This window comes from Camelina sativa, chromosome 6 (assembly GCF_030686135.1).
Source record: "Camelina sativa cultivar CO46 ecotype springtype chromosome 6, ASM3068613v1".
Taxonomy (NCBI): Eukaryota; Viridiplantae; Streptophyta; class Magnoliopsida; order Brassicales; family Brassicaceae; genus Camelina; species Camelina sativa.
Window position 1 is genome coordinate 21,522,649 of NC_141885.1, and position 23,976 is coordinate 21,546,624.

Consider the following 23,976-nt stretch of genomic DNA (forward strand, 5'->3'; position numbering starts at 1 on the left):
CCATTTTGAAATAGCAAAAGACATGAACATATTTTCTCCACATAGGAGGAGGGCAGAGCCGAGGTTCTCCCTATGATAGAGAAGGTTGGACACAAAGTTATCTCCGCAAGGGAGAAAGGTGGAGGAGATTAGACGCAAGGTTATCTCTCCAAGGGAGAAAGGCGTAGCCAAACTTCTCTCTATGATGGAGGAGGTTGGACGCAAGGTTCTCTCCATAAGGGATGAAAGCGGAGCCGATGTTTTCTCCATGGTGGTCATACATTATTATGATGATACATCATTGATTAATATATTATGTAATATATTTTTTATTCAAAATGTTTTTTGAGCCAACTATTTTAGTAATTAAAAAACTATGCAGAAGTGAAAGTAATATACTTGGCTTAATGTGTTTATATAGACAATATCTAGATGGTGATAAAAAATATTTTTGTAACATACAAGAGTATATTTAGGTGTAAAAAAATATACTTTTAATAGTAATATACATAAAATATTTGTAAGTGGATACAAATCAGTATATTATAACAAAAATAAAATTTATATATAACATACAACAAATTTTAATAAATTTAATTTCATTTATAAAACTTTAAACCCGCACATCGAGCAGGTCCTCATCTAGTGTTATATATTGTACAATGAGTAAACGCAAATTCTCAACCCAAACATTAAAATTTGCATTTAAAACAATCTAATATAAGAAGGATATAACCAAAAAAAAGTTGATGCCTGATAGCATGCTATTTTAGATTATATAAAATGTTTTATGAGTTGAAGAAATAGTAAAGTAAACGTAAATTGTTCACTAAAGCAAAAATTCAATAGCAAAAGAAGAAAACTCATACGTATCAAGCTGCAGAGGTCACATATATAGTACAATATATATTAAAGAAACAACAACAACAACACAAGCAAATTACACATACAAAGTTATATATGTTACTATGTATATAATCTTTATAAATCGTTGGGGATTGTTGAAAGTACAGAGTGTTCAGGCTTGTGATGGCACTCGAAATCCAGATGAACAAAAGCTCTTTCCACCTCTGGAAGTTCTTCGAGCTTTATTTGCAATGTCTCACCAATTGCATGAGCTTCTTTCAATGGCAAATCCTCTGGCAGTTCTATATCCACCTACCAATACACACATATAACAATAATTAACATAACTATATAGTTTGTTATATAAATCTTATCGAGTGTAAGCACCTAACAAAGATTTATCTTTGATAAGTTGCTATGTCTGTTTAGCTACGAACCATACACACGTTTATTTTAAAAAAAAAATCATGGCGATTTTGTAGCAGAAGTGTCGCAAAATTATGGCTAAGTAGAAATTGATTACCAACTTATGTGATATATTTATAGACAAACCTCAACAAAATAAAGAACACCAAAGGTATATGCACGGACAGTATCCACATGTTTGATGTTATCCCCGCCTTGTCGCAACACTAGGTACGTCAATTTTTGTAGTACTTCCGGAGGAGCTGATTGTCCGATCAATGAAACTATATAAACAATAAAAAAAAAACTCATTGTGAAAATCTCAATTATTGCGACTAAATCGAACAATACGACAATGTTCAAATACAAACTCACCTGCATTTTCCATAACCGTCCCGGACCAGTTGACAATAGTGTAGATGGCTAAGAGAATAGCACCAGATGGATCGAGCCACCAATAAAAGGCATTAGCAAGAACGGCGGCGACCAATCCGAGAACATTTGTCACCACATCAAAGTGATGATCCTATACCAAACTTCATCAATTAGTCTTCGTTTTACATGAAATTATAAGAATATATGATATGCATATATATCTACCTTTGCGTATGCACGAACAATATGATTTCTCGAGCTTTTGCAGTAGATCCATAAGACGAGTTTAATAGCGGTTGCACTCAGCATGATTGAATATAACCAAACCAGTTGGTCATGATTCATTTTATCGGAAGGTTCATTTGAAATCAACTGCTCAGCTGCCACAAGCAGCACTTGGAACCCTACACATTTGTGCATGGTTAATTTAGCATTACATTTCCATCAAATCAATTATAATATATAGTTTAGAGTTTCATAAAATTTCGGAAAGGATATATATTATATACCAAGAGTAGCCATAACAGCGGCGAAAATGATGATTCCGACGGGTTGCACCCTAAGCTTTCCTATGGGATATTTGTAGATATTGACGTTCTTCATTGACAAATGTGTGAACCATAGTATCCCTCCTGCCATAAGGTCAAGCAAAGAGTCGAGAGTCGATGCTGCAATAGCTATGGATCCACTCTTTACCGTAGCATATATCTACACATTGTAGACGTTTGATAAATAAAAATCATCATAGTGAAAACAATGTTATATATTAATGTTTCAGTATAAGTAGATAAAGTCACACCTTGAGAGCAAGTAAAAAGATGTTAGCCCAATTGGAGATTTGCATGGCAAGCTCTTGTGCAGCTCTCTCAGCTCGATCTTCTTCTTCTTCTTTTTCATCGATGATGTACTCATCTGATCGAGCTATGAAACTTTCTACTTCTTCAAAGGATTTAATTGTTGCCAATTGTCTTTGGTAGTACTCCTTTTCATCTATTAGAAATGTGATATTTAAACAACATATAATATTTGGTATAGTAGTTGTGAGTCCTGTGACAATTATTATCTAAACTTATAAAGTAAGACTAAGACATATACCTCCTTTGAGGCCTAGGGCTTTGGAGACATCAAGGTGAAAAGGGTTCTCCGGATCGATTTTGGATCGAAGTTTTTGAGGCAAATCCGTGAAGAAATTGGTTTTCATAGCAGAAACCATACCGGTTAACTTCGATTTGTGATCAACAGCCTCATGATCGTTTGACGAAAGCAACGGCGTTTCCTGACAGTTGACTTCCATTTCTGGAAAATTATATAAAACCAAATCATCGTAAAATAGGTATGAAGCATAAAGGCATGGATAGTTAATATATAAAACTATTAAATGGAAAGAAAAAATATATATATACCGGATGATATCTAGAGAAAATTTTATGCTTGCAGATGATGAACAAAGAAAAAAAGATAAAGGATTGTACACAGAGATAGGTTTTTATAGATGAAATATAAGATAACTTATTTGCGTTCAATGAATTTTTGGGGTTATAATTAATAAACTATTGTATTGGAATAAGAAAATGATGATAGAGACAGACGTGGTACTTGCCCACATGCCTAAGCATCAACAATGCTTGTCTGATCCATGCCTTAATCAGGAGCTTCTTGTTCCGTGACCATTTTGTCTTTTGGAGACATGACAATGTCAAATTTTTTAGTTTGGAAAACAACGACACGTGTAGTTTTACAAAGTTATAATTGAAAAGCACAAATAATGATAACTCTCGGAACCCTAATTTTGGATAATGCTGACACATATGCTAAGAGTGTTTCTACAAGAAAATTTAGATTTATAGATACAAATTAACTGAAACCTTATTAATAATCATTAAAAGATTTAAAAACTTTTATTACTACTTGATTAGGAGTAATAAGTAATAACACATTAAGTAAGATCAATCCAAATAAATAAATAAGACAAATGAGCGTTGAAAATAGAAGAATGTAAAATATTAAGTCCAACATCCTTTAGATATATAATATATTTATCAAACTAAATTAATATTATATTGAGAACATATTGATGATAATTTGTATCTGTGAAAAACTATTACTTCCTCTTTTTCTATTACTTGTCACTGTAGAGTTTTTCACACAAATTAAAAAAAAAATGTTCTATTTTATTTTTATTTGACTATTAGAATTCTAAAAGATTTATTTTTGTTTATTTATTTATTAAGGAGCAAATGAGATAATTTTTTTCCTAAAAATAACATTAGAAAAGCAAGAACAACAACTAAAATAAAACAAAAAGTTAGGCCTAAAATGATAAGTATTTTAAAACGTACGGAGTATTAAAAATTATTTTGCAGACATCACATGTAATTATATATATAGACAAATACCCACATTTATAAAACTTAGTAGTCACTACCATCACATATCAAACTATTCTTAATTAATCATGTTAATTTGACTGTTAATTCACACATTGACACATATAGATATAGCTAATAGCCTAATATAAACGTTCGACAATATATATAAATTACCTCACGTCATGAACTTCCAAAAACTTCTTTGATTTGAAACTTTTTCAATTAATCCAAAAGGAGTCGAAAATTGGTCATAACTGGGGGTTATATAAACTGTGAGACCTTGGTAAGTCAACAAAGAAGGGGAAAACAGAAAATCCCAACATGGGCAAATATGAAGAACTTTTTTGAGTTTCTTCTATATTAAATGAAAAAATGATGTAATTTTTTTTCCAAATTTAGGAAAAACAGTCCATAAATTATTGATAGCTTTCTTTGTTTATATAGAGAGAGAATTATATAAAATATAAATTTATAGATTGTTTACCAAATTTACAGCTACAAACGCCTCTATAACTTATATATTGAAACATTTCTTTATTATTCTAATATATAAAACAAATTCTAAATAAAAAATCTTGATATAATTAAGTTTTCAAAGAATTTACAGAATTTCTTGAAAATGTTATTTTCCACAATTGAAAGTTACAAATGCATGCTCTATGACTTATTGGTAGATCTCTACAGTTAAAACGCTCTATGACCTATTGGTAGAGTTCTTTATATATATATACTATCCTAAAAGTTTACAACCACGCTTGAGTTTTGAACAACGAGTTGGTGCAACAATCTCTCCCAGTCCCAGAGTATATATGTGATTGTTACGCACTCTTATTCAATTGATCAAATCAATATATCCCATCAGGAGACTTTAGGAACATTCCTGGAAGCTACAATTAGAAACATGATTTCTTTATTTCTTTGACTTTTTTTTTTTAAACTACAATTAGAATCATACAGGTTGAAAATTATTCACTATTTTAAATTCAACGTTATCTAGTATATTGTGTCTCTAAAAGGACATATTAACGTTTGTCAAAAAAAAAAAAAAGGACATATTGGCTACCAGCCTACCATCATATATAATTGTCAGTACTTATTATTTTTTTTTCTTGGTTTTCTCTAAGTTGATATCACCACTATACTACTTCCAAAGATTTAATAGCAAGCTTGCAACTAATTAAGAGATTTCAATCCAGAACCCGCTTCATCTGTATCAATACGTGGATTTCAATATAGAAGTGAATTATATTTGGTTCAAAGTTCAAGCAGCTAGCTATAAGCATGGGAGTCTTGGCCAAAATTAGTTATGAGAGTCTAGAATACGCCAATAAAATAGCTTCCATATACAGGATCGCAAAACCTGAAAGATGTATTCATCATGTACTACAGTTAGAGTATTCTACACCAATACCAAATTTAGTCTTGTATGCGTTACAGACGAAAGTTTCTTAATTACTTGTAATCCGATTTGTCACCATCATTTAGGTGAAAGTGCAGTTATATAACTTTAAAATCCTTCATCTCAAAGATCTAAACATATATAATTTATTTAATGTCAACTAAAGTCATGAATCAGTATTGATACCAGGGTGATTCATCATTCTTGATCGGTAATATGTACGGATGATATATATACTTTATAGAAATATATGAACCTCATAAGATTGATGAATCCCTATTTTACTAAAATATCAACTCTACCCCAAAAGTCCAATCTTCTGATTGTGTACCTTCGTCAAACGAATATAAAGTATATATATAATCTTTGAAAGTAAATAGTTGAAAAACGGGTACCGTTTGTAAAGAACTTACATGTGTGCCATGCATGATCAATAATATATTGTTTTAAAACACCAAACTAACAATGGATCTTTGTTTTTGCTTTCGCTAACAATATCCGTGGATTTGAGCCGATAACATTGAAGTCACATATGGCTAAGGCAATCGGTGAATGTTTGTCTGCACCCAATAGTCCATGCTACAATGGATTCAAATTTCATTAAATTTCTGAATTTCAATGTCTAATCCGCCAAAAATCTCCTCTAGATAATATTTTAAAATGTTGTAATGTGTGCCATTGGTTTTATATTATAATTTTTATAAAAGAAAATATTTAAAGAACAATTTGCTGTCAGTTTAAAATCTTCACAATTTTAATCGCGAAAAGCAAAATCCATGAGTATTACTTGAAAAAATGTTCAAGTTTTTGTGACTGGAGTTTGCGTTAATGAAAAACTCGATAAGTATAACATGCTTGTGATGACGAATCACGAATGTCAATCACCAAAAATAAGAAGTATTTCAAAATATATGACAAATGATCATCGCTTGATGATGATGAATTCAATATAAAGTTAACTAAAAGTTAATGTGTATTTTTGTATACTTTATCTATGTTGTTGTAAATGAATATTCAGGAAATGATTTTTGAAGTTATACTAAAGTAGCAGAATCCTATACCCTCATACAAACTCAAATTGTTTTATATTTGTGGCATACATATAGTGTGTAAAAAAAAACCATACAGTTAGCTAAAAAGTATGGTTGTGTGTTTCGTGTAGTCTACACAGTTTAAGGAGTTTTGTGAAATTTTCTGCAAAAATCAGTAGAGAAGAAGACAAAAGGATAGAAAACGTTATTTTTGTAATAAATAGCATGAGACAAAATCAGAAGATACTTGGTTCGATTCGAATCGATCCAACTTGATGCTATTGATGCACACTCACCATCGATGCAGAAAGCCATTCCCTTCGATCATAAAATATGGCCTTATTGGCGTTACATGAATATAACATTTTTAATTCTTTATTCAATTTCAATACGTTTAAAATTAAGAACACCGAGCTGGATTGTGTGTAAGCCGATGAATGCATATAGATCACCAGAAAAGTTAATATGTCGATGATTTTGGAATCAAATTACATGTTCTTGAAAATATGTTTTGTTTTCACTCGTCAAAAGTAAAAAAAATTAGCTTCCAAAAAAATCGTGAACCGGTGTTAACTTGAACCGGAAATAATCAGATTGTTAGGTAGGCCCAAATAAAAGAACAAATTAATTGGGCTGTAATGGGCCTACATGTGGTTTTTCCTTATTAAGCCGGCTAGCAGAAAATCCAAATTTTGGCAAAGGGATGGCGAACGGTCCAATCTGATCGGCCAAATTGTTAATTCGGTCCGGTTTGAAATTCACGAGACGAGCCTTCTTGATTGAACCGGCCGGTTCGTGAGTCAATTAAGGCAGTTTTTAGGTCAAATGGGTTTCTTGTGCAAGCTATCATCATCAAATTGCTTTCAATTAGAAGGTCCAGAACCAGAAGCAGGCTTTTCTAACCCTTTTTTTTTTTGGATTTGCAGCTTAATCTATTTTTTGTTTGTTTTTTATGTGGATTTCTTTTTTGAGTCATCGCCCTTAACATCTCTCAGTGCTCACTTTTGTCAATAATTAAACAGACAACTAGAGAGCCTTCCCCATCAACATCCCCATTATCATCATCTCAATACTTACAGGGCATTGTTATGAAACCACCGTACCATGGTATATATACATAAGTTTCACATTGTATGGGAAAGAACAATGTAATATATAGTACAGTGTTACTTGAAGCGACAACACTCATCCTACTGATGAGTCACTTGGAGAGCCTACGTACAGACACGTTTCTAGATGTTTTCCAGTACTGCTTGTGGCTTACAAATATTGAACTGTACCTTCCTGAAGAAGAGACATACTCTGTTGGGGAAAATATAATCAAGTACTATCAAAATCTTCGAGCAAACTTAACATATCTTGGAGTTTCGGATGCTTTAAACCCCGGTTGTTCATGTGGTTTTACTAAACTATTTTAGCAAGGTATTTCTTATCCTGTACGCTGGTTCTGATATGGTTGGTTTGCTTAGGGCTGTTCATTTTCTCAATAGCTACCTCACAGGATTCTCTCATTGTCAAGTGTTCTTTTTTAATCTTTTTTCTTAGGGACCTAACTGCATAAGTAATTTAAGTGTCAAAATGGCTCTCTTTTCTTGTAGGAAATGCCCTTTTCCTTAGTTCCGATCGAGCATGTAATTTTGGTTAGCATCATATCTTTTCTTGTCCTTGTTTGTTAATAAGTGTCTTGTCCTTGTTTGTTGTTTCTTGTCCTTATTTGTCAGTAGGTGTACTTGGATACTGAAGTGCAAGGGATGCTGTTGGAGGTAAAGATGATTTTCAATTCTTAGCCTCGTCCACGTTTTGTGTAAGAAACATTGATTGTATGCTTTTAAAACGTCCGGAAGCTTTAGATTTATGGTTTTTTTTTGTAATGCTCTGACTTCATCCGTTGAATTTAAATTTTGTTGCTCACCTTCACTTTTAGTAATAATATTGAAGAGCAGACGGCAAAAAAAATGAAAAAGACAAAAAAAAAGTAACAATATTGAAGAGCCATGTTCTTTTTTTTTTCACAATTTTACTGTTAATACAAATTAAAGTCTGTCATATACTGTACAACTACACCTATTACCCTCTTGTACATGAAAGTGATTAGCTAATTTACTCACATTTCCCACCAAATTCATTAATTTTGTCTCTGTTTTATACATATTGCGATATCTTCCTTTTTGATGGTGGTTGCTTTGCTATTAGGTTAGCTGCTACTGCTAGTATTAGTGTTTTCATTTGCTGTAAACGTATGCCATTTTTAGCTTGAAATCACCTGAACTTATATCCCTATATAAGAACTTTCCTCTGAAAAATATGGAATTTGGTTGGTTAGGCACTTTCAAAGCTTTCCCAACTAACAATCACATCAAATCCGTCCTGCCCTCTTCAAGGGGCTTCACAATAATGGACTTCTCTCTGCAGGCTAGTCATGCCATAGAGTTATGAACACACACGTTTCTTTAAATTTCAGAAAGATTAGCTAAAGTAAAGTCATGCAGTTGCACAAAGTAAACAACGATATATGTACGTACTTGCACTATGTCTATGCAGCATGATTGTGGCAATCCAGCTTGCAAAGATCTTAATTCAAATCTCTATTTTTCTATATGCATATATATATATATATATGTATCATAAATCCATTTTCTCTAATACTGTGTCTTTACCCTGTTCAAGGCTTAATGCTGCAACTGTTTGATTAAACACTACAGTATCTTCAAATCATGGGCCAAGTTAAAATCATCAGTCATGAGCCTCGGTAGATACCTTTACCTACATATTCAGTTATGGCCATTATATACGGTTGCTTCTACAGTCTGATACATTACATTATACATAGCTTTCTGCAGCCTTTCAAACTGTAGACTTTTAGTTGCGGATCAGTTTCAATCACCAAAAGATGAGCATAAAAATAAAGGATGCATGCAAAGCATTGATATGTTGTAACTTAATTAGGAATTCAGAAGGAAACAGTCATCTCAGTTATCAAACCACATGTTATTTTACTTAAGTACCTTTAACTTTACTACCCAAACCGTCAGTTAGTGCTCTGAGATTTGTACCGTTCGAACTATCATCCTCTGTTCTTTTTTTTTTTGCAACTTTTTTCCTAGGGGTATGGGGTCACTGTTCTTGATCAGATTCAACCAAGTTATATTGCACATATCTTAGAAAAAAAAACTGAGCACACAAAAGTGTGGTCCTCTAAGAAATCATACTATATTTCTTTATCAGTTTGTACACTTATCACATGCTTCCCTCTTAATTGCAGTAACTGGTAGGTCCACTTTTTGCTGCTACTGATGTTAACTCTTTTTTGACAATATTTCCTTAAACTTCCTATTATGTCCCATAAAAACTCTCCTGTAATTTCTTAACTAGAACTGTTTGTAGCTGAGGAATTGTTCTGGGAGGGTGGATACGTCTTTTCATTCTCTGTATTTTTGTTTTTGTTACTACTACTCCTGGTGACAATTGAAACATCCTTATTATTGTAATAGTTAAGTTGAAACGTGTCCCTAAAATGAATCTGAAAAACCTTATCACTTCACTTTTGACTCTACAGGCTGAAGTTGCACCATCTGGTCCCTTCACTGTTTAACTGATGGAAACTGTTCCGCAACTAAACTCTTCAGGTCAGGAAAATCGCAATGTCACTTTCTTTAGCCTCTCAAACTTATTTTTAGCTTTAGGTTGGTGTCACTTATGACTTATGTTAGTTATATCTTAGCCATCATGCTACAATGTTTGTAGACATGTAATTGGTTAGAGAAAAAGTACAAGAAAATAGTTTTTGTGATGTTGCATCTACCTGCATTGTGCCAATAGAGTGTCCAAATATGTCGTTTTGGCATATCCTTTTCCATTTCCTTTCCTAGGATAATTGATTGAATCAGATTAGCTTACGAATTGCTGCATTATACTGATGGAGGGTATTAATCAATGATTATTGATGATATTAACAAATTCTAGCTACGTTGTCAACTATATCTATTAATGTTTTGCTTTGATAGTTTAACATAACAAAACTACGGTGGTTAATTAGGTATAGGGATTTTTCCATGTTTTTTTGTCATAAAAACCAATTCTGGTCATTGCCATTCTTTGATCAGATCATTAGTAATTTTGTATCCGTCCTTTTGAATGCAACAAGACCAACCCGTCATACTCATTCGCGTTAGCATCTGTTATGTGGAGTCTACCGCGGGTCTATATGTGAATCACAACTTTTTCGAGTTCATTGATTGTGATATTATATATTTGTTGATTAATATATTCCTTTGGATTGCCTAAAAGAAAATATAAGAAATAAACACAAAAGTAGAAAAGATTGAGGAATTTTTCTTTGCTTTAGCTTTTTTTTTTTTTTTTTTTTTTAATGTTTTTAACTAGAAATTGCAAGTTAAAAGAAGAATAGCTCTATATATCGCAAACTCTACATTTGTGTGTTTATGGACCACTTCACTCACTTTGTCTCTCTCTACCATTTTGTCTTGTCCATTGTCTTCACTTACCCAAACGCACCAAATTATTATCATCATCATCATCATCTAAGCTTATTACCAATTTTGAGTTTTAATTTGTTTCCAAGACATGGCAATTAATGAGTCCAGTGTGCACTAGATTCGTTTCAAACCTCGTAAAATATATTTTTGTACTCAAGATGTTTATCTTCTGTTTTTCTTATATTGTTTTTTGTATTTGTTACTTTGGTACAGTGCTACATTCTATGATTTAATTATTTTCGTACAGTAAAAATCGATCTGAGTATATTAGTATATTACTCTGACTGACAATTTCCCTGAAACAATAGTGTTCGAAGCTTAACTCCACAGCTATGATAAATATGGACACGTAAAATGATAAATTCCTTTCCTTCATTGAAGCACGTGTAGCGAACAAAAAAAAAAGATCGATGAACATTAAACGAAACAAATTACGTGAATCTCACACACATCGTGCCGTTTCTAATTCAGAAAAATAAACACCCCATCAATTTTTTTCTTCAGTAAGTTACACTTGACACTCAGTAAAAGAAGGTTACGGATCGGAATAGGTTAAAAAGTCTTTAAAGTTTTATTTTTCTTTAGGAATCGCTAAAGATGAAGATCGAGACTCACATGATCTTGCACATTAGGACTCAAGCCGTACCGGTATGAAGAAGCTCGGGTCTGAGATCCGGGGCCACCCACCTGTAACGGTGGTTGCGTCTGAGAGCCGGCCAACAACGATAATGTTGAGTTAGAAGAAGAAGAAGAAGAGATGTAACTACTAGTAAACGCTGCGTTTGAGTTATAAATGCCTTGAAGGCCAGAGGAAGAATCCCGTGGTACACGCCATAGTCCTAACTGGTTGCAATAGCTCGGTCGTGTGTAATACGCCGACGACTGAGAACCATAAAAGTATCTTCCATAGGACCTAGCCGCGGTCAATGGACTGCTAGTACACGAAGGGTAATGACGGTAACTGTAAAGGCTAGTGTCAGGATGATGAAAGTAAGAGGAAACACCGCGTTTGGCAAGCTGGCGTTCACGTTTGTGAGCGTTTTGGTGTCCACCTAGGGCTTGTGAAGTAGGGAAGTTTCTAAAGCAATAGTGACACTCGAATCTCCTATTGTTGATGATGCTACTATTGTTCTTATCGTTATCTCCGGTTTGATCCTCTTCTTCTTTATTTTTTCTCTGGGAGGGATCGGAGTAGTCTTCTTGACCGGTACTGGTGCCGGAGAAATCTCCGACGGTGAAATCTTTGCCGAAGACACGAATGGGTTTAGAGTTCTTATCCTTAGGACGGCGGATGAAAGGAAGCTGAGAGAAGGAGTCGACGTTCATTAAGTCTTGAGTATCTGTTTCTCCAGTAGACTCGTCCATCGAGAGAGAGAGAGAGGGAGAGAAGCAAGAGAAGAGAGAGAGGAATAATGAGTGGTATAGAGTTGTGAGGCTGACTTCTTCAGAGAAATAGACAACGTTTATATAAAACTGGTTGGTTCCCATTTTTTATGGCAATTCATTTATATTTTTATTTGCTGTTGGTCAGAAGGATTGATAACTTCTAAGTTCTAATTATCAAAGCCAAAGAAAGGTGGATAGCTTATCCATGTTATCTTAAGAGTGATGAACAGATTACATACATGTAAAAGTCGCAATTTAACTTAGTCATGATGCTTTATCAAAAAAAAAAAAACTTAAGTCATGATTAACGATGTACATGGTTGTGTTAATTTGTCCAATGAAAATTATGGATCCATATAGAGTATATGTTGATCCAGGACCAATAGCAGGATTATATATTATATTGACTTTGACTATACTGTATATATATGATATTAAAGCTTCCTATGAAAAATATATATATTCCACAATTTACTTTTTTTTGTCAACAAAATAATCAGCTCAAACGAACCAATTTGAAAGAAAATTGTTTACAAACAAAACATGATGCGGACTTGCGCGCGCTTAGCGTGCCAAAGAATCCGCTTAGCATTAGAATTACGAGAAACATAAACCAAAAAAAAATAAGAAAACTCCTCCTTGTCAATCTTTATGTCTTCTAAATATGGTGCGAAAGCCTGCTATTCATGAGGAGAATACATCATCTTCACCAAATCGAAACAGTCCGTAAAGAAAGTCACATCCCAAAAATCGTGGTCAATCATGCACCGCATGGCCCAAATGAAAACTTCAACTTTAGTCTGTAGGGAGAAAACTGCGCCAAGAAAAATAATACTCCCTCCGGTTTTGTTTACTTGACGTTTTAGGAATTTTTGCGTGGATTAAGAAAGTTAGTATATTGACAGAACTAACCTCACAAATAACACAAATTTACAATTTTATTTTTCATACATAATTTTTTTTGTTTTTACAATCTAAATCCAAAAACAAATACAGAAAACAAGATGAAAAAGTAAATATACTCTGAGCTACGCCGGCGTGATTATGATGGTGAAAACTCGATTAGAGCGGTTGTTGAGTACTCCACCTGCGGCAGACTCGATTGAAGCAGCTGTTGTGTACTCCACCGATGACGGACCCGATCGGAGAGGCTGCTGTTTACTCCACCGACGACGGACCCGATCAGAGTGGCTGCTGCTTACTCCACCGACGACGGACTTCAATATGTAATTGATCTCAATTCTTTGTTTTATTCAATCACTTCCAGTTCTTCTTCTTCTTCATTTTCCTCTGTTTCTTTTTCTACTACTACTTCCTCTTCTATTCAATATATGGAGTAACGAAGCAAGACGGCTAAGAATTATTCTCCTTCTAATGATAAACCACACAATCTAAGTCACTAGGTTTTGTAAAATTAGTTAATTGATTTCTCAGATTTGATTTGGGCTTTGATTTCCAATAGGTTTGCTTCCATTGAGAGTAAGTTTGTTTGTCACAAACAAGGAGTGATGTGGTTACATTTTGTTTTGTTCAAGTCGTAATTCTTTCTTGTTGAGTCTGAGTGGAGTTTTGAAAATTACCATTTAGAAGAGTTTAGTATTGTTTTCTTGTTTTGTTCAATAGTACTCTGTGACGTAATAATCATTATGACTTTTTTCTTCACTTCTTTCCTGTTTATGTTCATTAGCCTCAGAACAGTGTTGTTCTGCTTTACCTGTTGAATGAGAGGATTAACTTCTAGTTTTGTTTCTCATGGCAGAGAAATGATTATGAGTGTATTGATGTTGAGCTCCTCAGACGCCTTGCTTATGTTACAACTTTTTGTTTAATCTCCAATATCATAATGTTTTTTTACTTGTTTGCAGCATTAAGGGTTTTGTGGTTACACCTGAGCTTGCTTTATTTGCAACACTTGGTATTCCTTTGTATCATGAGAAACCGAGTAAATCATGTTGCCATTTGAAACCGAGTAAATCATTTTTGAAAATTTATACTATTCCTTATAGACAGCTCAAAACAAGAACAGTTCTGCTTTTGTAGTGTTGGGGCTTTTTTCTTAAATGGCATTTGGAGCACAAATAGCATTCTTTTCTCTGTTCTTATGGTCATGCTTTTGTGACCGAATGTGGAGCTTTGTATTTAAGCTAGTGCATATATAACTTTTAAGTTAGAGACATGTTATGTGATTACCTGAATAACATTTAACTTGGTCTATCTAAAAGCTTCTGTAATTATCCTCCATGGCAGTGATGGATTTGTCTTTTCTTGTTTCCTTATTTTCAAAAGATGATAAAATGCTTCTCAAGATGGTTGCTTGTTTTGTTCTGATAGTTTTAGTGGTTTAAGGAGATAGTGATGAATTCATAGTAGCTCGATCATATTCATACATGGTGTTGTTTGTATTTTAAAGTCAAATGTGTTTAACTTACCATTTCCATTGACATATTGTAGGCAGAAGCAATCAAATTGATCATGGCAGCAGTCCTAGTAAGTGTTGGTAAAGGCTCTTCTAACAAAGGTACAAATGCTAGTAATTCAGATCAAATGCTCTCTTATGGAATCAATTAGCATCTGTTTGTTGATTTTTATGGGTTTAATGATTGGAATCCTGACCTTTTAGTATTCTTCCCAATTTAATGGGATACATAAACACGTTTTGACTAAGAATTTGAGAATATAAATGGAGGGAAACAAGAATTTTCACTTAGAAGAATGAAAATAATGGAGGCAAAAATTTACTCCCACTACTACAATTCAATTTTTTTTACGTGTCTATATATTACTTGTAACATGTCATGTTACTAATCATTCTCCATGGCTAACTTTGATCTAAACTTTTCACCTTCAAACAATAAAAATCATTCCTTTGATTTGAATTCGATTCCAACTAATAGTGACGATCATGATTCTGAATATGGAGATTTTAGAGAGAAAGGTGACACTGTTCCCGTGGCTGAGGAAACAAATATTGAAAGTGGCGATCCTACTGTAAGGATTATATCATCTTCTGAAAGTACCATTTTAATCAACCTCAACATGAGACCAACGGAAGAGGATTCTGAAATAATAGAGTTAGATGTCGAGCAGCTATACGAAGAAACTGAAGATCACATGGTTGGAGACCAAGGTAAATTGAATCATTAGTTGTCTTTTTTTTTTTTGGGAAACATGTAGTATTATTGATGTCGATTCATATTTTTTCCATTTGGACTAGGACCAAACGAAAATGAAGAGAATCAAGATCACTTAGTTGGAGACCAAGGTAAGTTTTCTTGTTAACGTGAAATATAACTTGTATATACATTCCAAGTATAATGTAAGTATGTATTTTTTCATGATGATATGTGTGCTGATTTATAAAAAATTAACGGTTTGGAGCAGGTCCTAACGCAAATGGTAACATCACAGCTAGAAATAAAAGGGATTACAGTAATGCTCATAGGTGGGCGGTGTATAACGCTTTAATTGAAAGGAGTGTGAATGGAAAGCTGGGTAAAAGTACCAAAAGAGAGGTATCGAATTTACTGAGGATGCATATTCGAACGGTTCAAAGAATATGGAGACAAGCTAAAGCCACTCCCGCTGGTGTATTGGTTGATGTGTCCCAAAGAAGGAAAAATAGATGTGGGCGCAAGAAAATTCTTATTGACATACAACGAATCATTGATACACCTCTACATCGACGGACGACTTTGAGGACGTTGGCTGAAGCCCTTGGGATAAGTCACTCAACACTATATAAACGTGTGAAAGAAGGCCTTCTACGACGCCATTCCAATGCTCTGAAACCACATCTGAAAGAAGAAAACAAGGTAGCTAGATTACGGTTTTGCCTATCAATGTTGGATCCTAACAGTTTGAATCATGAACCAAAATTTATTGATATGTACAACATTGTGCATATTGATGAAAAGTGGTTCTATATGACCAAAAGAAAAGAGAACTACTATCTACTTCCTGAAGAAGAAGACCCCATACGGACATGTCAAAGTAAGAACTTCATTGGATAAGTTATGATGTTGGTTGCAATGGCTCGTCCGAGATTCAATGATGAAGGAATCGAAACATTTTCTGGAAAGATTGGGGTTTTTCCTTTTGTCACTTTTCAGGCTGCACAAAGACGGAGTAGAAACAGAGAAGCTGGGACTATGGAAATAAAACCCATTACATTAGTTAAAAGAGACGACATAAGAAGATGTTTGCTTGAAGAAGTTCTTCCCCAGATTCGTGAGAAATGGCCTAGTGAGGATGTCGGAAAAGTTATCTTTATTCAACAAGATAACGCAAGAACGCATGTGGCTCCGAGCGATGTAGAATTTCAAGCTGTGGCTTTACAAAATGGTTTTGACATTCGATTGATGTGTCAACCGCCAAATTCTCCAGATCTAAATGTTCTTGATCTTGGATTTTTTAGTGCTATCCAAGCATTACAACATAAGGTATGTCCGAAGAACATTGAAGAGCTTATTCACGCGGTGACTACGTCTTTCGAAGCATATCCACCGAGAAAGATAAACCACATTTTCTTAACTCTGCAACTGTGCATGCAAGAAACAATGAGAATTGGAGGATCTAATAACTATAAAATCCCACATATGAAGAAAGAAGCGTTGGAACAAGAGGGTCTTCTTCCTTCACAAATAATATGTAATTCTACTATAGTAGAAAATGTAATAAACCAGCTAGGAGTGTGAGATTTGCTTAGTCTTTCTCATTCTTTTTATCATAAGCATTATTCAGATTTCCTTAATAAAAAGAGTCTTTCCCATTCTTTTTTATCATAAGCATTATTCAGATTTCCTTAATATAAAGAGTCACTCTAGTAATACTAGAAATTTTTTTATTACTCCATTGATAATTGGAGGACATAGAAGAAATTGAACATCAATGAAATCATCTTACAATGGATTTCAAATCTAAAAAACTTTTGGGCAATTAATCTTCAGAATATGCAATATCATATCTGGAATAAGTTCTCCGTCGCCGTAATAGCGTTGGTTGAGATCAAAATCATGCACCACGTTGGGATTGACATGAGCAATCTCTACACCTAAATGAAGCTCTTCTTCTTCTTCTTTTTCTTTTTTTTCTTCCTCCAAAGGGACTTTGTTAAGATCAAAATCATGCATTAGGATGGGATCGACATCAGCGTTTTCTTCGTTCAAGTCAAGTTCTCCTTCGAAAGGGATTTTGTTGAGATCAAAACCATGAACCATTACACCAACATCATGATTTTCTTCCACCTTCAAGAAATTGTTGAATGAATTTGCCATTTTCTCTAAATGTTTGACAATGAAGAAAAGTGAGTATGTTTATAAGTAGAACAAAGTGACTCATCGTATTATCCAACATGACCAAATTACGTGACTTTTCAATTAATTACAAATTGTGTTAGTTTTGAATAAGGTTAGTTTTTAATAAGGCTATTTTGGGAATTTTATTGTAAATGTTATCTTGAAAAATGGAAACGACAAGTAATCCTAAACAGAAAAATTACTCTAAAACGTGAAGTAAACTAAACCAGAGGGAGTAATAGTAATTATTGTTTGTATCAAGCTTCCTCCAACAAAAATACTAGTAATGTACGTTTTTTGTTTTTATGAATACAATAAATTACTGTAGCTTTTGTATATATTCCTTCATTTCCCAACAAACAACTTTTTTTGAGAACCATTTGTTCCTGTGATATCTACTTTTGTTTCTTATTAATTTCTCACAAGTGCTTTTACATTACGAACATTCAATTCCAATTTCATTAGTTTTTCGATTTTAAAAGACTTCTTTTCAATATTTATTTGAATTGTGTCTGATGATTTAAAATCTAGGACATATATATAATAATAGTATAGTATAGTCTTTCTTTTCAATACTGATTTTTAAGTGTCTGTTGTTTTTTTTTAAAGCCTTTTTCATAGAAATTTAAGAATTTATATTTCAGTGCCGGTTCTACCTACACATTTGATATGAATTAGATTTTTGAAGCATCTAAAATGACAGATATATAACTAAATTAGAACTCTTTTTTTTTCAATAAATTAGAACTCTTTTGGTTTTCAAATCAGTTTTAATATAATAAATCATCAATTTTATAGGGTTACTAAAAAATGAGTTTTTAACTTTTAAACTAACAATAACTCAATTATAAGCTTTGAAATTGGAAGAAACATATACAAAATGATAGGGCAGATCTATATGGAGTCATGGTAAATTTATGATAAGTTAATTAAAAAGCATAAAACTAGGTGAAAGTTATTAGGTAAATAAATAAATTCGTCCATTACGAAAGTACGTGAAAGCTATTAGGTTACTCACTTACTCTTGCTCTTTCATCACATATGTACACCGGATGTTACCACTTATAGGTCGACGAGAATTATCTCGCAAAAGGACCCATCTTTTACTTCTTTCATCTCTCTCTCTCTCTCTCATGCAAAGATTTTCAGTAGTGCCTCGATAGTAGAGACAGAATGAGAGGAGTGGTCCATACATGCTCTTCACTTTGCTAATCAACTGTTAATGTCATAAATGAAAGTGAAAATAGACCAGATTGACACAAAATTTGAAAAATATTGCTAGATTGACACCCTTCCTTAGGGAAAAACTAGAATGACACAAATTTGTGTTCAAATTACCAAAAGCCCAAAGAAAGTAAAATAGGAAATAAGTGAAATAAAAAATGAGTGAGTAATTAAAAAAAAATGAAATCTCAAACCTTTTTTTGTCCGACATTCGTTTTCCCTTTTCTCAAAAAAACTCAAACCTTGCTTCTTCCGCCGACGACAAAGAGATTTTACAATCCCAAAAAAAACCCGATTAATAACTCTAAACACCGATTTTCACTTCTCCAGCCAGTTACCGACGCCAGTGACAAAGAGGATTGTTTGAGAAGAAGCCGAAACAAAATCTGTGTCATTCGGTGGTGGCTGATTTTCTTTGTTCTGTTCTGTTCCGGTGGTGAGTTTTTTAATGGGTTATTATGTATGAACAGAATTGTTAATTGCAATTGTCGATTATTCCTGTTTTTGTTTTGGGTCTTGCTTTTTAATTTCAAACCTTGCTTCTTCCGCCGACGACAATGAGATTTTACAATCCCAAAAAAAACCCGATTAATAACTCTAAACACTGATTTTCACTTCTTCAGCCAGTTACCGACGCCAGTGACAAAGAGGATTGTTTGAGAAGAAGCCGAAACAAAATCTGTGTCATTCGGTGGTGGCTGATTTTCTTTGTTCTGTTCTGTTCCGGTGGTGAGTTTTTTAATGGGTTATTATGTATGAACAGAATTGTTAATTGCAATTGTCGATTATTCCTGTTTTTGTTTTGGGTCTTGCTTTTTAATTTCAAACCTTGCTTCTTCCGCCGACGACAATGAGATTTTACAATCCCAAAAAAAACCCGATTAATAACTCTAATCGAATTCTCTTTGGACTCTTATCGAATTTTCTTATCATTTGATTCTTTTTTTTTCTGTATCTTTAGGAATGGCATCTTCAAGCAAGAGCATCAAATATCCTTCTCTACTCTATGAAGATGGAAAATCGCCTCTCCAACATAGGAGCATGAACCACAATTGTTTTGTGTCCAAAATTGGATTTTTGAGAGAAGGATTAGGGGTGGATGTCTGGGAGAAACTCAAGGAATCATCTCTTGGAGTATTTATAAAGTTTGCTGAATTGGAATACACTTGGGCTGCGCAGAGAGTTCACTTTCTACTCACACATCAGCTGAGAATCAACAACATCCATGAGGTTTGGTCTTTGATCGATGATAGGCCAATTAGATTTTCTTTAAATGAGTTTGCAGAGATAACAAGGTTAAATTGTGATGCATTTGACCCTTTAGAGAACTTTGATGTTGATCACCATGATTTCTGGAAAGAAATGAAAATTCCAACAACCCTTGATGGTCCTATGTGGACTGAGTTGGTAAACGTGATTGATTCTAACAAAACATGGGATTTTGATAAGAGGATGATGGTTGGTAGGTTATGTCTGTTGTCAGTATGCGTACATGGAATTCATCATACATCTAGAATCCCATTGGTGACTGCTAAGAGAGTTTTAGATCCTGTTGCTTTTGAAAAACATCCATGGGGTCGGGTGGCTTTTAGTAGTTTAGTGAATTCTGTTAAGATAGTTGACTATGACGGAGATTCATACACCATACACGGCTGCGTTCATGCTATGTTGATTTGGCTGTATGAGAGTGTTCCTGGAATTGGAGAAAGTTATGGGTTTAGAAGGACAGAAGCGAGTGGTGTTCCACTTCTTGATTGGCGATCATCACGAAAACGTATCAACTTCACAGACTTCTTCAAAAAAGAGAAGCATTTGCACGGACAGGTTAGTAGTTTGTTATTTTTTTTTTAAAAATTATTTTTTGACATGTACTAATAATTTGTGTGAATTGAAACTTACTTTATTCATTGCTTGTAGGTTCGTGTTAGGCATATGATTCATGTTTCAGAGGAAGACATGTATCCTCTATGGTCTGACTCAGAGGAGCATACGGATCCACACCTAGACGAGCTAATTAAAGATCTCATTCATAACCGTTTGTCTCTAGATGCTTGGAGTTGTGGCAAGACAGTTGGTATAAGTTCAAAAAAGAAGAAAAGAAGAGCTGAAGCTGATAAGGTGAATGACAACAGAGGGTGCAATCCTAAGAAAAAAAGATGGACAGATAGTGATCCTAAATGTGAACAAGGAGAAAATGTAACCAACATGGAGGTAAGGTTTCATTTTCTTTACCGTAATTGATTAACATTTTTTGTCTTCTCTATTATGATAATAATGAACATGTTATTGTAGGATGGTAAGGATGACACGTCAATTTCTTTGGATATTTGGAGGGCGATTGAGAAAATGAATGAGACTATTTCTGACTTGGGCAAAACACTCAACAGTCGAATAGATGTCTTGGAGAGTAAATTTGAAACATGCGTTGAAAAACAAATGACGGTGTTCAAAGAGGAGATGGGTGAGAGGATTAAAGCATTGGAGAAAGAAAGAAAAGAGCCAAAAGAAGCTGATGTACGGAATGATGCCACTTCGCACACCATTAACGATGATGAGGGAACAAGTAAAGCACCTGTAAGTTACATTTTCCTTTACTTCTCATGTTCTGAATTTTTAAAGCTTCTCATGTTCTGTTTTTAAAAAGCTTCTCATGTTCTGAATTTTTAAAGCTTCTCATGTTCTGTTTTTTTTAAAGCTTCTCATGTTCTGTTTTTTAAAAGCTTCTCATGTTCTGAATTTTTAAAGCTTCTCATGTTCTGTTTTTTTTAAAGCTTCTCATGTTCTGTTTTTTTTAAAGCTTCTCATGTTCTGTTTTTTAAAGCTTCTCATGTTCTGTTTTTTAAAAGCTTCTCATGTTATGTTTTTTTTAAACTTCACATGTTCTGTTTTCTTAAAACTTCACATGTTCTGTTTATTTTTTTACTTCTCATGTTCTGTTTTTTAAAAGCGTATCATATTTTACTTCTCATGTTCTTTTTTTTTTGTTTTAAACTTATACGGTTCTCATATTTATATCAAACTTCTCATTTTCTGTTTTGTTAGAACTTCTCATGTTCTGTTATTTTAAACCTTCTCATGTTTTTTTCTTTTAAAACTTCACATGTTATGTTTTTGTAAAACTTCTTATGTTCTGTTTATTTTTATACTTCACATGTTCTGTTTTTTTTAAACTTCTTATGTTCTGTTTATTTTTTTACTTCTCAAGTTGTGTTTGTTAAAGCGTATCTGTTTTACTTTCATGTTCTTTTTTTTTTGTTTTAAACTTATACGGTTCTTTCATGTTTTTTTTGGTTGCAGTCATGGATTGTTGAGATGAAGCAGACATCACAAGATGAATTTCCAGTTCAAAGGGTGGTGAGGAAGGTTTACACTGTCAAGAATAAGAAGAAAGAAGAAGATGAGATATCAGAGAAACTTCCTCTCTTTGAAAAGAAGGAATCTGTGAAGGTTGAGAAGAAGGAAACTTCCAAGAAAAAGAAGATAACTGCTAAAGCTTCTGACGATGTTGAGGATATAACTACCCAAGTTCAGAAAGCTAAATTCAAAATAGCTTCAAGTTCTGAAGATACATGGTCCAACAAGGAGGATCAGTTGGTACATAAAAAACTTGAGATGACAATAAACCGCCTTGGAGAGGCTTTGACGAGGTTGGATGGACCTGGACCTTCGAAGACTACTAGACGCGTGCCCCAGTTGGCAGAATCACAGAAGTATCCTTACCTTGGTAACTCGACAGTCAAGCGGATCATTACAGAGGGTGATAATGTGTTAGGCGACCATCTTAAGCCTGTAGATGATGAGAAACATCAGACACTTTTGGATTTTCTCAGCCTTGATAGGTATACATCAACAACTCTGAATCGTTTATAAAAGTTACTATCATTATCTATATATGTACTAACTCTTTCTTATATTCACAGGGAAGAGCCACTTAGCACCAGCAACGCAGCTGTGAGATTCTATTGGAAAATTATGACTCCAAGGGAAAATTGGCCAAGCTTTGACTATGGATGGTTGACAGACCATGTAAGTTTATTTTTGATAATTTAGTATAAGGTTTATTCTATACTATATTTTCGCTTATTCTAGTTTTTATTTTTTTGAATGTAGCACATGGGTTGTGCAATGGCTATGTTCCGGCGAAGATATATGCGTGAGCCTTGTCCGTATCCTAAACAACGCATAGCTTTCTTAGACCAAGATCTGATCACTACATTGAAGAATGACTACATGCAGTTTGATATGGGGCCTAAGAATTTTGTGTTTCGGGATTCCTATGTGAAACACGTTTTTGGTGAATATCCTGAGGAGTCAGCTACGAACAAGAAGTGGTGGATTGATGTGGATAACTTATACGCTTGTCTTTTTGTCAATCAGAACCATTGGATGGCTTTGGATATTGACTTGCGGGGTAAGAAGATTCACATCTATGATAGCATACCAACCTTGGTGAGTGACGATAAAATGGCCATTGAGTGTTTGCCTTTAAGGCGAATGATTCCAGCGATGTTAAGTGACATGATTCCTGAGACGATCCGTAAGAAGAGTAGAGCAATGTTGGAATTGAGAAGGGTGAAGAAAAATGTTCCTCGGAATGAAAATCCAGGTGATTGTGGTGTGTATGCTCTTAAGTACATTGAATGTTTAGCTCTTGGGAAATCATTTGATGGGCTTTGCGATGAGAACATGTTGGGTCTTCGGATTAAGCTTGCAGCGGAATTATATGACGAAGTCAGAGAATTAGCCATACCACCTAATATGACTGATTCATATCCTCAAGCTAAAGCTATTATCATCCCTTCCCTAGTTGATGAGTCCTTGTAGACTATTTTGTGTTATTGCCTTATGTTTTGTTATAACATTATCATTGTAGACTATTTCTTCTTATTGTAGACTATTTTGATGAGTCCTTGTAGACTATTTTGTTTCATTGACAACTGGTTCTTTTGCATATGAATTTGAATGTGAATGACATGTAATTTTTAGCTTAACCACATGTAGTGAATTTTTAGCTTAACGTGAAGCTTTCTACTCATTTTAAATTTTAAATTTGAACGACATGTAGTGAATTTTTAAGCTTTCTACTTCTTATTGTGAAGCTCTTATTTACGACATGTAGTGAATTTTTAAGCTTTCTACTTCTTATTGTGAAGCTCTTATTTTTTCCACGAG

At 33.9% G+C, this 23,976-nt stretch overlaps 4 protein-coding genes and 1 pseudogene across 6 annotated transcripts; 3 read left to right on the top strand and 2 right to left on the bottom strand.

Moving 5' to 3' along the window:
- Positions 1–785: 785 nt before the first annotated feature.
- Positions 786–3,129, bottom strand: LOC104792100 (putative metal tolerance protein C3). Its single transcript, XM_010518147.3, has 8 exons — positions 3,009–3,129; positions 2,701–2,901; positions 2,405–2,595; positions 2,115–2,313; positions 1,831–2,009; positions 1,606–1,756; positions 1,378–1,514; positions 786–1,137 (listed from the first exon to the last, which is right to left on the bottom strand). Exons 2-8 carry the CDS (start codon positions 2,897–2,899, stop codon positions 961–963), a joined length of 1,233 nt encoding a protein of 410 aa, XP_010516449.2. The 5' UTR covers positions 2,900–2,901; positions 3,009–3,129; the 3' UTR covers positions 786–960.
- Positions 3,130–11,255: 8,126 nt separating this feature from the next.
- LOC104792101 (zinc finger protein GIS pseudogene) lies at positions 11,256–12,420 on the bottom strand (annotated as a pseudogene). The gene has a single exon (XR_015559562.1). The product of XR_015559562.1 is annotated as a zinc finger protein GIS pseudogene (transcript).
- A 670-nt stretch (positions 12,421–13,090) lies between these two features.
- LOC104792102 (uncharacterized) lies at positions 13,091–17,054 on the top strand. Of its 2 annotated transcripts, none has more exons than XM_087453530.1 (5): positions 13,091–13,512; positions 14,738–14,804; positions 15,207–15,413; positions 15,501–15,548; positions 15,668–17,054. In XM_087453530.1, the coding sequence occupies exons 2-5, from the start codon at positions 14,759–14,761 to the stop codon at positions 16,294–16,296; spliced, it is 930 nt and encodes a 309-aa protein (XP_087309656.1). In that variant the 5' UTR covers positions 13,091–13,512; positions 14,738–14,758; the 3' UTR covers positions 16,297–17,054. The 2 variants fall into 2 exon arrangements, with proteins under 2 accessions (XP_087309656.1, XP_087309657.1); XM_087453531.1 differs by having other exon boundaries at positions 13,146–13,512; positions 15,214–15,413.
- Positions 16,315–16,980, top strand: LOC147942889 (uncharacterized). Its single transcript, XM_087456223.1, has one exon. It carries the CDS (start codon positions 16,315–16,317, stop codon positions 16,978–16,980), a length of 666 nt encoding a protein of 221 aa, XP_087312349.1.
- A 1,928-nt stretch (positions 17,055–18,982) lies between the features above and the next one.
- On the top strand, positions 18,983–23,795 carry LOC147942890 (uncharacterized). The gene is made up of 8 exons (XM_087453529.1): positions 18,983–19,240; positions 19,428–19,533; positions 19,766–20,628; positions 20,722–21,015; positions 21,097–21,378; positions 22,102–22,643; positions 22,725–22,830; positions 22,915–23,795. The coding sequence occupies exons 3-8, from the start codon at positions 19,768–19,770 to the stop codon at positions 23,626–23,628; spliced, it is 2,799 nt and encodes a 932-aa protein (XP_087309655.1). The 5' UTR covers positions 18,983–19,240; positions 19,428–19,533; positions 19,766–19,767; the 3' UTR covers positions 23,629–23,795.
- The last annotated feature ends 181 nt before the right edge of the window (positions 23,796–23,976 follow it).